Source organism: Acartia tonsa, chromosome 13, assembly GCF_053477335.1.
Source record: "Acartia tonsa isolate MP-2025a chromosome 13, ASM5347733v1, whole genome shotgun sequence".
Classification (NCBI taxonomy): Eukaryota; Metazoa; Arthropoda; class Copepoda; order Calanoida; family Acartiidae; genus Acartia; species Acartia tonsa.
Genome location: NC_137272.1, coordinates 7,330,982 through 7,345,461, shown reverse-complemented (window position 1 = coordinate 7,345,461; position 14,480 = coordinate 7,330,982). Strand labels below are relative to the sequence as shown.

At 33.1% G+C, this 14,480-nt stretch overlaps 1 protein-coding gene across 1 annotated transcript; it reads right to left on the bottom strand.

The window, feature by feature from the left end:
* Positions 1 to 1,170: 1,170 nt before the first annotated feature.
* On the bottom strand, positions 1,171 to 9,278 carry LOC145304284 (uncharacterized). Its single transcript, XM_080146136.1, has 23 exons — positions 9,211 to 9,278; positions 8,750 to 8,788; positions 6,400 to 6,459; positions 6,151 to 6,213; positions 5,264 to 5,285; positions 5,109 to 5,180; positions 4,930 to 4,983; positions 4,783 to 4,809; positions 3,903 to 4,013; positions 3,747 to 3,827; positions 3,629 to 3,691; positions 3,480 to 3,562; positions 3,353 to 3,374; positions 3,162 to 3,233; positions 3,035 to 3,088; positions 2,907 to 2,933; positions 2,793 to 2,851; positions 2,585 to 2,731; positions 2,162 to 2,276; positions 1,946 to 2,049; positions 1,585 to 1,770; positions 1,417 to 1,494; positions 1,171 to 1,317 (listed from the first exon to the last, which is right to left on the bottom strand). Exons 4-23 carry the CDS (start codon positions 6,211 to 6,213, stop codon positions 1,195 to 1,197), a joined length of 1,563 nt encoding a protein of 520 aa, XP_080002262.1. The 5' UTR covers positions 6,400 to 6,459; positions 8,750 to 8,788; positions 9,211 to 9,278; the 3' UTR covers positions 1,171 to 1,194.
* Between the last annotated feature and the right edge of the window lie 5,202 nt (positions 9,279 to 14,480).

Here is a 14,480-nt window from a genome sequence, read left to right as displayed (position 1 = left end):
GAAGTGTTAAAGAAATTTTGTGAATTTTTAATTTTAGATTTCATAAATGCTATTACTTTTTTTTAAAAATAATTACTATGTTTTTTTTCATAAAAAAATCTAATCAAAGAATTTCTGAAAGAAACCGCCTTCAAAAAATATTTAGAAAATATTTTGGAAAAAAACTCCTTAAGAAGTGTTCAAATGTCGTCTTTGTGATCAAAATACCATACTTTTGTTTTCTTTATATTTCTGCTATCGCAAATGTAAACAAAACTTATTTTTTTCTATTAAAGAGATAGCTTTGTTTTAAAATATTATTTTAGTGTATTTTAGTACATTAAAGTAAGAAAAACGATATTTTATACATATATATATACTATTTAAAGCTAGCTTTTTACTAAAGAAGTGAAAAAAACCATAATCTCAGAACACATTTAATACAATTCATAATTAGTATTAATCCTATGATTGTTCTGATTATGCCAAGCCGGCGGAATTTAATCAAAAAACATATAATTTTTTTTCGACGGAGGAAAATTGTAAAATTGTGTTGATTAAATTTTTTGTTAAAAAAAAACATATAAATAATCAAAATTTTAAAAAATCAACGTCATTTTTGAAATCTACATAAAAAAATTCTCAAATATATTATACAAACATGTTAGCAGGGATAAGGGATTTGCAGAAGATTTCCTAGGTCCTTTTAAAGGCCTACAGTAACTGTAAAAAATCCAGGTGGATTTTAAAAGTTGTAATGCAGAGTAGTTTACAGTAATGCATGGAAATAAAATCTTTTAAATAGCTATAAAATAATATTGTAAACATATATTTGTTTTCTTTCAAGAAATGTTTTGTCTTATAATTTATTCATATATTAAATAGCCTCATTTGAGGTATATTTAAATAATTGAGTCCTTTTCAGTTGTAGATATAAAAAATTTAACCTTACTGATATTTAAATTTATAGCATTTATGCAATTTGGTTCCTAATATAAAATTTTCAAGAATTTTTTAAGTTGTATTACCCTTTTTCTCACATTGCATACAATTAATATTTTTTTTTCTCTTGTCTTTTCTCTTTCTTGAAATATGTAAAATGAAACCCTAATTTTTTGTAGATGTGTATGTCTTGGATTGAAACAATAACAAGTATTATTAGTCATATAATGAAATATTTTTATCTAAAAATTACATATTTACAATATTTATTATCTAATTCTGAAATATGTGGCTACAATCTGTAGATTCTGAGGTTGGATTGAATGGACTCAGAACATCCTTGTTAAGTTTACAAATATAATATGGAGTTTGAGGATCTGACATCCTGAAAGTTACCTAAGAATAAAATATGGTTTAATGGGTGCTTTGTGTTTGACATTAAAACAAAAATCCTTTTGTTGGCCCGCAATAACAATTAGATTCAGAGAATTTTACCTCTCCATGTAGTGGTGCCCATATTCCATTTCCCTTCCAAGTCACTGTAATGTTCAGAATTTCTCCTTGCAAATCAGCCTGTACAAAAATTCTGATTTTTTTTTCATTTACAAATGTTATATTTAAAGCATCCATCAGATTAGGCTTTCAAAATTAAATAAAAGTTACCAAGTAACAGTTACTGAGCGCCTCAATGTCACCATCACCTTCAAATACAGCTGTGTTACCAGGGCGAAAGTCAATTTTATCAGAATGATCCAGAATTCCTGTTGTACAACTTGTGGGGCCATCTCTTTTATTCTTTCCTGTTAATTGCATTGTCAACCAGGGCTCAGTCGGTGATGAGTCACATCCCTAAATATTTGTTAAAAATATTCCTTTATTCATGTAACTTCTAGGTAATTTAAAGATCATAATTTCTTATTCTATAATACAGTCAATATAAATGTAATAAATATATAAAGATAGTGTAAGATTTTTACAGAAAAAGACACAATAAAGAGAAATATATATGAATTTAAATATTTACCCCACAATATTCTGTTGTAAAAGAAATTGTTTTTAAGGTAGAAGAAACACATTTATGGTTATCACAAGATTGATCCCCAGGACAATTCATTGCTGAAGCACAACCTAATAAAATTATGTAATCATCAGTCCCAACCAACTCAAATAAGATATGAAACACAAGAATAAACTTCAGCATTTAGATGAATGATAGTTACAATTAAATTGAACTACATACCAAGATCACAAAACCCAATGTCATCATCAGCACCAGTTGTACTGTTACACCACTGACAATTTGAGTAAGTAGTATCACAAACTTTATCTACACCCTCACACATTGTATCATTTCTACAGATTTTTTAAAATATAAACTACATGTAACATCATAAAGAATCATCAAAGTCTTTATAATTTTTAAAGTAATTTGAGAAAATAATTGAACTCTGAAAATTTTTTTCTAAGAAATTAAGTCCAAGTTTACTGTTATTTATAACTTACAAGGTAGGGACAATTATATACTATCTTTAATAACTAAGACGGGCTTAAGATGTTATTTTTGTGTTTGTATATCAATTTAAAAACCTTTGAACTTGGATTTTAGAACACAATAAAATAGTAAATGTAATAAATGCGGCATAGTTGTCTATATTAAATTCCTGCAACCAGAAACACAATTTCCAGCCTGACAGATAGGAGCATTAATTGATGCACAACCAGTATCATCCCTGCAGCCAGGCTTACATTGGCCATTGTCACAATATTCATCAGCTTCACAATCTTCATCATTATCAGAGCAAACTGAAATCTTATAAGGACAATAATATATTCTTACAAAAATTATTTATTTTGTATCAGATCTAACTTACTGAACAATATGAAGTATCTGTAGAACTGCTGCAATAAGCAAGTGAGTTTGGAACAAACACTAAAAATAAAATATGAAACATTGTTTAAACACTTTCAAATTCAATTTATGTTACCTTCATTTTTTTCCTTTTGACAAAAATCTGAAAGTAGAACAACATTATAACTAAGTATTCTGCAAATGATTGACATCAATTTCTAAGAATTGTTGTCTCACCTTTTATTGCAAGCCCTAAAAACTTACTTTTATATTCATAATATTTTCCTTCTTTACAGTACCAATAGCTGTGACAATCACCTTATTGAAATATTATTTTAAAAAATGAACTAAAACATTCAAAACAAACAAAAATTAACATCAAATTAATTACATGGAGAAGCAAACTGATCTGAATAGCCATTCATTAACAATGTACAGTTTGCATCAGTCGGAGGAGTACAATCTAGAAAATTATAAGGTACTTATTTAAATTATCTATATTTTATAGAAGAAAATTTAAATATTTTTTAGTAGAAAATAAATGAATAGTTATTAGTTTATATTGAATTAAAAGAAAATAACCTGTCAAATGTAATGGAGTGTCCTGAAACAAATATAGAGTAAATAAATCTTTTTTGTTATTTGATACAAACATTTGCTATAGATTATCCTTGTATAAAATGCAATTATCTATTTATCTTATACCTACCTTACAGACATCAGGTTGGGCATAGTTAAAATCAACACATTTACCATTAAGTCTAACATATCTAGGATCTGGATGTATGATATCTAAAGGTATAAATTGAAAATTTCCTTTTTATATTAAAATGAAATATCTGCTAAATGAAAAAAAACCTGTTTCACAATTATCAGTTTGATTATTTCCTTTTTCACACCACCAATATTTTTTACAATCACCTAAAAAAAGAAAATGTTTTGTTGTAGAAATATTTAATAATTTAAATATACTTACATGGCCATCTGTTGTAGATAGTATAATAAGGATTGTCTTCTATATTCTCACAATCTGCATCTGTAGGCTCAGCACAAGGATCTGAATTTGGTTTTAAAATTATTTCAAAAATAAAATATCACAATTTTTAAACTCGTAGAGAAACTAAATCATTGCCTGGTGTTGAAGTAATAGTTGTACTACTTATAGTAGTTGTTGATGTAAGTTGTTGGCAGTATGAAGTGTCTGTGTTAGGGCTGCATAATAATGCTGCATTTGGGACAAAAACTGAAAATAATTCATCTAAAGGATTTGACCTTTTGGTTTAACCCATACGTGCCGAGCGCAACTTTTATGGACCGATTGAGCTGAAAATTTCAGGGAAGCTTTGTTATGGTAAAAACAGAATTCCAATTTTTTTGTTTTGCTCTAGTGGCCTGCACAGGAAAGTTGCAATAAAACCTGGTTCAGTGCGAGTAAAGAAACCGTTTGGCATAGGAAACCGTTTTTGGCGTTTTTTGGTGCTTTCCCCCGGCATTCAAGTCCGGTTTTGTCCTAAATACCCGGTTATTTGGCCCAAAAAATTTAAAATATAATTTTTGAACGTCCAAAGTGAGTTGTAGAGTAGCTAATACTAGGATACAATCCGTAATTGAAAACTACATAACCTCATGTAATTGATAGAGCTACAAGTAAGATACGAAAAGATTTATATCACATTTAAGATTTTGGCTATAGGTACCGCTCTTTTTGGTTAATAAAACTCATTTTTGTTGTTGTTGTAAAAAAGACTTTGTTGAGCTATACCAGCAAACGGAAGTAAGCAAAACTGCCTGCTCCAGGGGAAAATGAAAACTAGGGTAATAGAGGGGGGATTCATACTGTCAAATGATGCAATTAAGAAACTAGGTTTTGTTGTTTTCTGGAACCTTGCGATAAAAACCAGTTCGTCACTAGTGGGTTAATACAAACTCTAATAGAATTATTCTTATTAATTTTGTCTATCTACAGGCTGCATAAATTATATTATACTTTAAAAAATGAATTAAAAAATTACCTTGATTTTGTTCGACTGGACATATATCTAGAAGAAATATTTTTCAATTTAATTTGGTATGGTGTCAACAAAAGTTTTATGTACTTGATTTTATAAAAATTGTTCTACTTTAAAGCAATACATTTTAATGAGATTACAAAAACCTACTTTTGTATTTATAATATTTTCCTTCATAACAGTACCAAAAACTATGACAATCACCTAAAATATAAAATTTTGGTTAATTAATTTTAAGTAAAATATTGAAACTAATTAAATAACATAATTCATCAATTAATATTCAAACAATGTTTAATATTTAAAATCTAAATGCCATAAATTCTTACATGGAAAAGCCAACTGATCTGAATATCCATCTTGATATCTCTCACAGTCTTCTTTAGAAGGAGGACTACAATCTATAAGGTAAAAATATTGATTTTGCATTGGAATGTTATTGTCAGATGTCTTTCTTTTTAAAAATATATTTCATTTAACTGACCTGTTCCATTTGAAAGAGTATTCTAAAAAAAGGAAATTTTAAGGTTAATTTTTAATAATGTTTTGTAAAGATATATTTTAATTTAGATTTTTATTCTCTTTTTTGTCCTAGACTTTAAAGATCCATCCTATCTCTATCTCATTAATTTAGTTTTTACTAAACAAGAATGACAACATCCATAAAAGCAAAGCACTGAAACGGTAGGACAAACGGACATTAACACTTGTATGGTATCTGAACTGAAAAATCAGAATTTAAAAGTATTAGAGTCAAAGCAAAATTGTAAGTAAATTTGTTGAAAAAACTGCTTGAAGCAGGATAATGTTTATGCACATACTTAATTTTTTGGACTTGATTATAGAGTTGCTTCGCCTATAATATTGTTCGTTGTTGTCCCAGGAATCAATATACCAAAAATCAGATCAAACGGATAATTAGAACACTTGAAAATTTGTTGTTAAAAAAGTAGAAAAATCAACATTTTTAAAATGGACGTACGGACATTCTGGTAATGATTATAGAGTTGCTACGCTTTCTAAATCGTGCCCAACTACTACAGGAATCATCATGCAAAGTTTGAAATCGATAGGACAATTCTAACATTCCTAAATTAACGAATAAAAGCTATCTATCTCGGACGGACGGACCGACCGACCCTAATTATAGAAAAGCTTCGCTTTTATTAAAAGTAAATTTTTCTTCTATATTCAAGATTTTGTATTTTTTTAGTATTAAATATGTTGAACACCTTACAAATGTCTGATGGTGACAATTCAAAATCAAAACATGTCCCAAGAAGTCTCACAAATTCATTTCCTATTCTGTATTATATATGTTTACTCTAATTATTAGTATTTTAAATATGTAAATATAGAAAGGAAACAAACCTTTATCACAAGAACCAGTTTGAAGTTTTCCTTCTTCACACCACCAAAATTTTGTGCAATCATCTGTAAATGTAAATCTTTTAATATAAGAATAACAAAACAAAAAAACAGTTAGCACAATGGCCAAAAAAGTACACCAAGTCACACAAAAATATATGTTTTTTCCACACAACTTATTCATTCTATTGCCATTATCATCATTTTTTTTATGATAGCTTATTATTTTCAAAGTTTTCAAATTTTACTGACCAGGCCACCTGTTGTAGATGGTATACTCTGGATGCTCTTGAAAATTTTCACAATTTGAATCTAAACAGTGACAATAATTTGAACTATAATGAACTAATGATCTTTCTCTCAAAATTGTGTTGATTTGGTAGAAAAAATAAAGTGGTGTTGGGGAGTGTGTGGATAGGGAAATGTTTTAAATAAGCTGTATCAACTTTTTTTTTATAGCTAGCCGGCTCTTTTAGTAAGTAGTAGATGTAAAATTTTTCATAGAATTCAGATATGCAATCGGTTTTTTTGTAGACCTCTTATTTTTTAAGTAAATTAAGTTTAAAAAAAAAATTAAGTCGATTTTAAGGTACTAAAATGCAACAAAAAAAAAGAAAGAAAATGGCCATTATGAAAAAAAATAGTAAGATCTTTAATTTGACACCTTACTTTTTCAATTCTGTCAGGTAATTATTGAAAAAATCGATTTTTTTAAACCCACGAGAATAAAAATTTTGAACTTAATTTTATAATTTCACAGGTAAAAAAATATGGGTTAATATATACCTTTAGAATCAGAAAAATATTACGAATCCATTGTAAGCAAAGTTGAAATAAAAAGTTTACAATATAGTATATAAACTACAATAAAAGGAATTATATGAAAATATCATATTATATTATACAGGCAACGTCTTAATTCTTGAATTGAGTATAAAAATGGGAAGGGGGTAAAGAGGGGGTAAAGAGGGGGTAAAAAAGGGAAGACGACAGTGTTGCCTGAACAAAAAATATAAGTGGCCATTTGTTTATTTTTTATTTTTTTACTTTTTTTCAATTTTGCTTACAATGGATTCGTAATATTTTTCTGATTCTAAAGGTATATATTAACCCATATTTTTAGTAGCAAAGCTACTCTATAATTCACTTTGTCCGTCCGTCCGTCAGTCAGTCCGTCCGCCCGTCTGTAACGCTATGGGGGAAATAGGATTTACTCAGCTCCTATAAAAGATAGAATGCTGAAATTTTTTGACAACATTCCCATCATTAAGGAGCACAATTGACTATAAAACATCATTGGCGTTCGGACCGATTTTTAGCAGGTTTTAGGCTATTTTTATATTTTTCACATTTTTCTCCATATCTTCAGTGTTTATGGTCCGATTTTCAAAATTTTTTCAGTTACAGATATCAAAATTAAATTTCCCGTCGTTTAAAGGAACAACCATGAAGGCCAGACTGCCTTTTCAGCAGGTTTTAGGCTATTTTTATATTTTTCACATTTTTCTCCATATCTTCAGTGTTTATGGTCCGATTTTCAAAATTTTTTCAGTTATAGATATCAAAATTAAATTTCCCGTCTTATAAAGAAAACAACCATGACGGCCAGACTGCCTTTTTATCAGGTTTTAGGCTGTTTTTTTTATATATTTAACATTTTTCTCTATATCTTCAGTGTTTACAGTCCGATTTTCAAAATTTTTCTGTTATAGATATCAAAATTAAATTTCCCGTCTTTTAAACACAATAACCATGACGGCCAGACTGCCTTTTTAGCAGGTTTTAGGCTATTTTTATATATTTAACACTTTTTTCCATATCTTCAGTGTATATGGTCCGATTTTCCAAATTTTTTAAGTTAAGGATTTAAAAATTAAATTTTTTGTCGTTTTAATAAAACAACCATGACGGCCAGACTGCCTTTTATCAGGTTTTTGGCTATTTTTATATGTTTTACATATTTCCCCATATCTTTGTTTATTTTGATGCAATTTTCAAACTTTTATTGGATATCTGTATCAAAATAATTTTTCCCATTGTTATGAGCATCTTTAATATAATTTACTTTGACCATCGTCATCATGCAAAATAAAACAAGGTTTCATGTTTATTTTATCCAATAAATCTATTCTTGATTTTAGTAAAAACCTTTTAAATCTACCTGTACGTATTCCCATCGACGATTTTTTGTGCTTCGCTACTTATGGATGTTGTCATCCTTGTTTTACCTCTGAAATGATAAAATTAAGTTCAAAGTTTTTATTCTCGTGGGTTTAAAAAAATAAATTTTTTTAATAATTACCTGACAAAATTCAAAAAGTAAGGTGTCAAATTAAAGATCTTACTATTTTTGTACATAATGGACATTTTCTTTCTTTTTTTTTGTTGCGTGTTAGTACCTTAAAATCGACTTAATCTGTTTTTTAAAAACTTAAATTACTTAAAAAATAAGAGGTCTACAAAAAAAACGATTGCATATCTGAATTCTATGAAAAATTTTACATCTACTACTTACTAAAAGAGCCGGCTAGCTATAAAAAAAAAGTTGATACACCTTCTTTAAAAATTATGTTTTTAAATCTGTAACATTTTATTACAGTACCTGTTGGTTCACTGTTTCTAGCCAGTTCAAACCAATTGTCTAAATTGAATAGACTTATATTAGATAAAAAATTATATTACCCTTGGATTTGACTTAAAATGAAAAGGATTTTTGGGAACAATACAATAATGTGCAATTCTAATTGTTGTAAAAAATGTCCAGATTTTTATTACTCAAGACTTTCAGTAAAATTATTAAATGTAATGTAATTTATTTTCTCGTATTCATTCGAATCCGGTGGATAGGAACCGGTTCTCATCCATACGAAAAAACTATGTCTAGCATTGTATTATATCCAGCTTTCTACGAATATAAAAATGTACAATCATAAGATTAAAACCATTTTTTTTAGCCGGTGCCTTCAGCACCTTGGGGCTAAAAAAACTAGTTTTAATCTTATAATTGTACATTCTATATCCGCGGAAAGCCGTTTATAATACGATGTGTGAAATAACTATTACGTGTTGTCAAAGTATTGGCTGCTGTTAAAATAATTATAAACATAAGCTTTGCCATTCTTGTGATTACTATTTATTGTGTATCATATCATTGTTATCTTTACAAATAAAAAAGGGATATATATAATTTTTTGTAATTGAATGAAAGATAAAATATCCTATTATATAAAGTAGTAAGCGTTTTTTGTCTGTCCCGAAGAATCTCGCTAACCGCTGAACCGATATTGTTCTCCTTTACAGTGAAGCTTCTTATAGGTCCTGGGAAGGTTTTAAACTATTTTTCGAGAGGGTGTCTTAACCCCCCTCTCCCTCAAAAAATAATTTTTATAACTCTTTGGAAACTCAAATTTAAAATAGGATGAGGTCGACTTTTCCTTCTCCTACCAGTGCAGTGCCCCTAGAGGCTTCTAGGGGCGAAGCCGCTAGTTTAAAACAAAACAGTTACTTTTTTTAGGATAAAACAAATTTCACAACTATTCTTTTATAATTACCATTATAAAAGTTAGCTGTATATCTTTTTAAAAAATATAATCATTTAAAAACTACTTTGTTTTTAAGTGCAGTTACTACCTTACCTCTTTACTCATTAATGTTTTCATTTTATTTTATTTCTAATATCTTATATTATTTTTTGTATATTTTCTATAATTTTTTCATCTTTAACTTCAATATTTTCATGTTTTTCAAAGTTTTTAATAATTACTTTGCGTCTAGCCTATTGCCTAGGTCTTTTTGTCTTAACCTCTTTTCGAGGAAGCTTTGTGTTTATCAAGTGCAAAATTAATTCCTTATCATTAAACCAAAAACAAAGCGCAAATGTCGTCTTTTAGGGCTTTCCTTTCATAATGTGGCGCGGCATAGAGTGTTTGTTTATTTTGGATGCGCACGTTCTTTACTTTTGAATGAGATATGAGAGTGTGAAGATTTCGGAGAACAAAATTGGGCCTATCATTGGTCTCATTGTGTGTGAACGACCCTAGTATATCAGGGATTTGAAACCATAAGAGCTTCAGGTAGAATTTGTTATTTTTATTAAGAAATATGGTGTATAGGACGATTATATGTAGTTTTAAAAAGGCTTTAGCCAGCTAAGCATGAAACTTAATTATGATTAATATATGTTTTAGTAATTTTTATGTGCCTTATTGTTGCATTTAACAATGATTTATTAAACCAAATAATTTTCCTTTAAAGCCAAAGTTTCCAAAGATTTTTACCGTAGAGAAAAATGATTTTTAAAAAGCAAATAAGATTACGTGGTTATAAATAACTGGAATTATGAACTAATTGATATTGTAATTTCAGGTCTTTGAAATAATTTCATCAATAAATCTATATTCAAACCTGCTGTTGAAACTTGATGGTTCCTGGTATTGGGGGTTTGTATGTTCGCCAACTGATCTCGTGAACTTCCCGCTAATTCGGAAGTCAAGCTCAACCAAAGTGTCATGGTTGAGACAATTTCAAAGGACTTGAAGTTTAGGCATTAGCAAATTTCAAAGTATCTGATGAATAGGCGTTAGCATTCATCAAGAGATCAATAGCATCCAGTGAATTATTGATGCAATAAACTGTGACAATTTTTCTGTGAAATAAGTACTTAGTGAATCAATATGCCACTAACCAAAAAGCAGAAAATTGAGCGAGCTATCGCTATTGGCAGTGAAAGGCTAGAAGTTTTTGATGAACAGTTAAAAGTGTTTTATGACAATCTAAAAGCCTGCCAAAGTTTTAGTTCATGTGAAAATGTGAATGTAAAATCAATTCGTGACATTTTTAGTGAGGTCAAGGACCAATCTGACCTAATAAAAAGTCTAAAACCTGCCGTGGAGACTAGTGAGCTGCGCGAGTTCAAGCGTGATTTGGATGAAGCTAGTGAGCAGAAAACTGTTGCAGATAAAGTTTATGCGTCGTTGGAGCAGTGTACAAAAATTCTGTACTGGCTTGACAATGATTCAGATGACGCGAGGTCAAGCACTGTCGCCAGGAACCTCGACGTCATTGAGAAGGTGAAGATGGACATGGGAGTGCTTAAAATTTCCGTGGAGTTGCGCCAAGAAGTACGTGATATGTACCGAAGGCTTAGAGAGATGGAACGTCGTTCATCTAACCTGGATGAGAGTGGGACACCTGCCATGCTCTCCAGAAGTATGTCTGCCGTGGATATTCGGAGTTCCAACCCGCAGTATGGGCGCTGGGACAACAGTTTGTTGCCGTCGTTCGACGGTACTGACACGGATTACCCAAACTTTAAACAGGTCTTTAAAGATCTATGTTCTGGTTATGGATTTGCTGACCAGAGGTTAAGTCTGATGTTGTGTATGGAGAAGGTGATAACCAACCCGGAACTACGCAAGCAAGTGTCAGCGATTAGAGATCATAATGAACAATGGGCGTTTCTTGATCAGATGTTTTTATCAAACACTCGCCGGTTCATGAGGATTTTAACTAAGTTGAACAAGATGAAACCTGTGGATAAACCTGTGGACGTGGTTAGCGCAATTGCTACCTTCAAGAGCATGATGCAGGAGGTAGAAGCCATCGTTGGTTCTGCAGCTAAGGATTACAACCACCTAACTCTCATTCATATTTTTAAAGACAAGTGCCCTGAAAATTTGAGAGACAAAATTATGATGGAGCTAGGTAGCATGAACCAACCAAACATCCCGAAGATTGTTGAACTGCTGGAGAGGACCAGGGGTGCCATGTTGGCCGGTGATATGTCCTATGACAGTGGCGCCGGCAAGAGAAATCGTGACAGAGCTGCCGCCGCGCAAGTATCTGGCCGCAACGACAATAAGAATGGAAAGGCTGGAAAGGACAAGGCTTCCAAGTGGAACAGTGCATGTCCTGTGGAGAGCTGCAAGGAGAAACACCCGATTTTCCGTTGCCTCACGTTTAAGAAGATGGACGTGGTTGACCGAAAGAAAGTTGTCCAGCAGAAGAAATTATGTGAACTTTGCCTATGTGACGGCCATACTGCTGACAAATGTAATAAATCGGATAAGCTTGGTGTTTGTGGTACCAATAATTGTGACAGATACCATTCCAGGTTACTCCATGAGGCTAGTGCTGGTGTGAATACAGTTTACAAGTCAAGTTCTGCACCCAGCCCCTGTACCTTCTTACTTCAGTTAGTTCCTGTTGTAGCACCTGGCGGCGGCACCTGCCACGCCACGGTAATGTTTGACTCCGGGGCAAATTTGCCACTTGTGTCTGAGAAGTTATCCAACAAGTTGAAGCTGAAATCTACCGGCAGATATACAACTATTTCTGTAGCTGATGGCAGTGAGTCTTCCTGCCGCAATGTTGTGTTTTATCTGAAGGATAGGGACGGCAATTTGAGGGAGTTTGAGGCAGCTGTCATGCCTACCCTCGGCGGGGCCAACGAGATGCGCTCGGTCCACCCCGAAACTGCCGCTGAGATATTTAAAATGCCGCCAGAAAGGTTTACATATATTAGTGGAGGCTTAGATATCATCATTGGAAATACACATCCTGACGTGTTTCCATCAACCTACCAGAAAGTGGGCCAGTCTATGTTGTGGCGAACCATTTTTGGTAGCGGTTTTATCTGTACGAGTGCTGATGGTGGAGCTGGAGATCAAAAGTCGGCTTATAAGGCTGTCAGTGTCAGTGGAGGCACTTTGCCAGACTTTCTGACGTCTGAATCGTTTGGCGTACAGCCGCAGGCACTTTGTCCAGGATGTACTGCTTGTCAAGAGTGCAAGGCTATGGCCGACGGCACTACCTGGGACCAGCGTGAGAGGCAGAGGATAATTGAGGCAGGTTTAACACTAGACTTGCAGTCCAACAAGTGGACAGGTCAATATGCTTATATTGAAGATCCTCACACTTTACCCTACAATGAGAGTTTAGCCCGCAAAATTGCTGAAAAGGATCGTGCCAGGATGGTCAAGGAAGGTACCTATGGAATGTATGTGGAGGTATTCAACGACGCCATAAGAAGAGGCGTTTTTCAAAAAGCCACGCCTGAAGAATTGCAGTATGAAGGACCTAAGTCTTGTTCATCAATAGTGGTTGCCTTCAAGGAGGATTCAAGTTCCACACCCATGCGATTGTGTGCAAATAGTTCTCTGACGTTCAAGGGTACCAGTTTTAATAACATAATGCTGGGAGGCCCGCCACCGATGCAGAAGATTTTTTATCATTTGATGCTTTTCCGCGGTTACAAGGTTGGTATAACCGCGGATATCTCCAAGTTTTATAACTCCATCCTGGCCACAGAGTTCGACAGCCAGATGAAGAGAGTTTTATTTTCCCCGACGCCAGATGGTCCACTTGAAATTTACCTGACCAAAGTTGTGAATTTCGGCGAGTTGGCTGCGGGAAACTTGGCAGTTACAGCCCTGAAGTTGACGTCCCGCCTGTTCGGCGGAAAGAGTGAAGCAGAGGTCAAGGAGATGTATGGAGAGGGAAAAATAAACGGTAGTGAAATTGTTGCTAAACCTGAGTTATGGAAGGAGCCACCAATACCTACCTACCCTGATGAGGAATTCAAGTTACCTCAGATTCCAGTTGCAGTCAAGCTTGAGAAGCACAGCTTCATAGATGACGTTATTTCGGGAGCAGGATCGAAGCCAGAAGCCAAGGAGATGATGAAAGAGGCCGACAGAATTATCGGCAAAGGTAGTTTTTCCTTCAAACAAGTCATTTATTCTGGAGATGATTGCCAACCTACCAAGGTTCTTGGGCTGATATGGAAGCCAGCCACCGATGTGTTGTCCATCGCCACAAGAGTCAACCAAGATGGTAAAGTCAAGGGAAGGAAGGTGAAAGAGGATGCTGATTTGTACAACCTCCAGGACGCCTTGGACGAGAATCTGACGAAGAAGATGGTCCACAGGTTCGCCGCCCAAACCTTCGACCCGATCGGGCTTTGCAGCCCTATTCTGTTGAGAATTAAACTTGTCCTGCGGAAAACATGTTTGCTGAATTTGGGCTGGCAAGATTTCATTCCAAAAAGTCTACGGGATGAACTTGTTCAGTCGCTGGAGGACAGAGCTGAGGTCGCTAAATTGGAGTTTGACCGTTGTGTGGTCCCGGATGAACCAACTGGCCTTCCATCCTTGATGATGTTTTCGGATGGGTCATCAGAGGCTTATGCATCTAATGCGTATTTGAGGTGGCCAACTAGACAAGGATTTGAAACGTTTCTGCTAGCCACTAAGTCAAGAGTTGCGCCGGTCAAGTGTGAGTCAATTCCACGCCTTGAGTTGATGGGATGCCAAATGTCCACAAGGTTGGCAAAG

What these genes read in the sequence shown, in the direction of transcription:
- LOC145304284 (XM_080146136.1), bottom strand. Translation starts at nt 6,213, where the DNA reads ATGATTGCACAAAATTTTGGTGGTGTGAAGAAGGAAAACTTCAAACTG. An exon ending in TTACAACAGAATATTGTGGG is followed by an intron (nt 1,771 to 1,945) that starts GTAAATATTTAA and finishes ACAAATATTTAG; the next exon opens with GGATGTGACTCATCACCGAC. An exon ending in CGCTCAGTAACTGTTACTTG is followed by an intron (nt 1,495 to 1,584) that starts GTAACTTTTATT and finishes ATTTTTGTACAG; the next exon opens with GCTGATTTGCAAGGAGAAAT.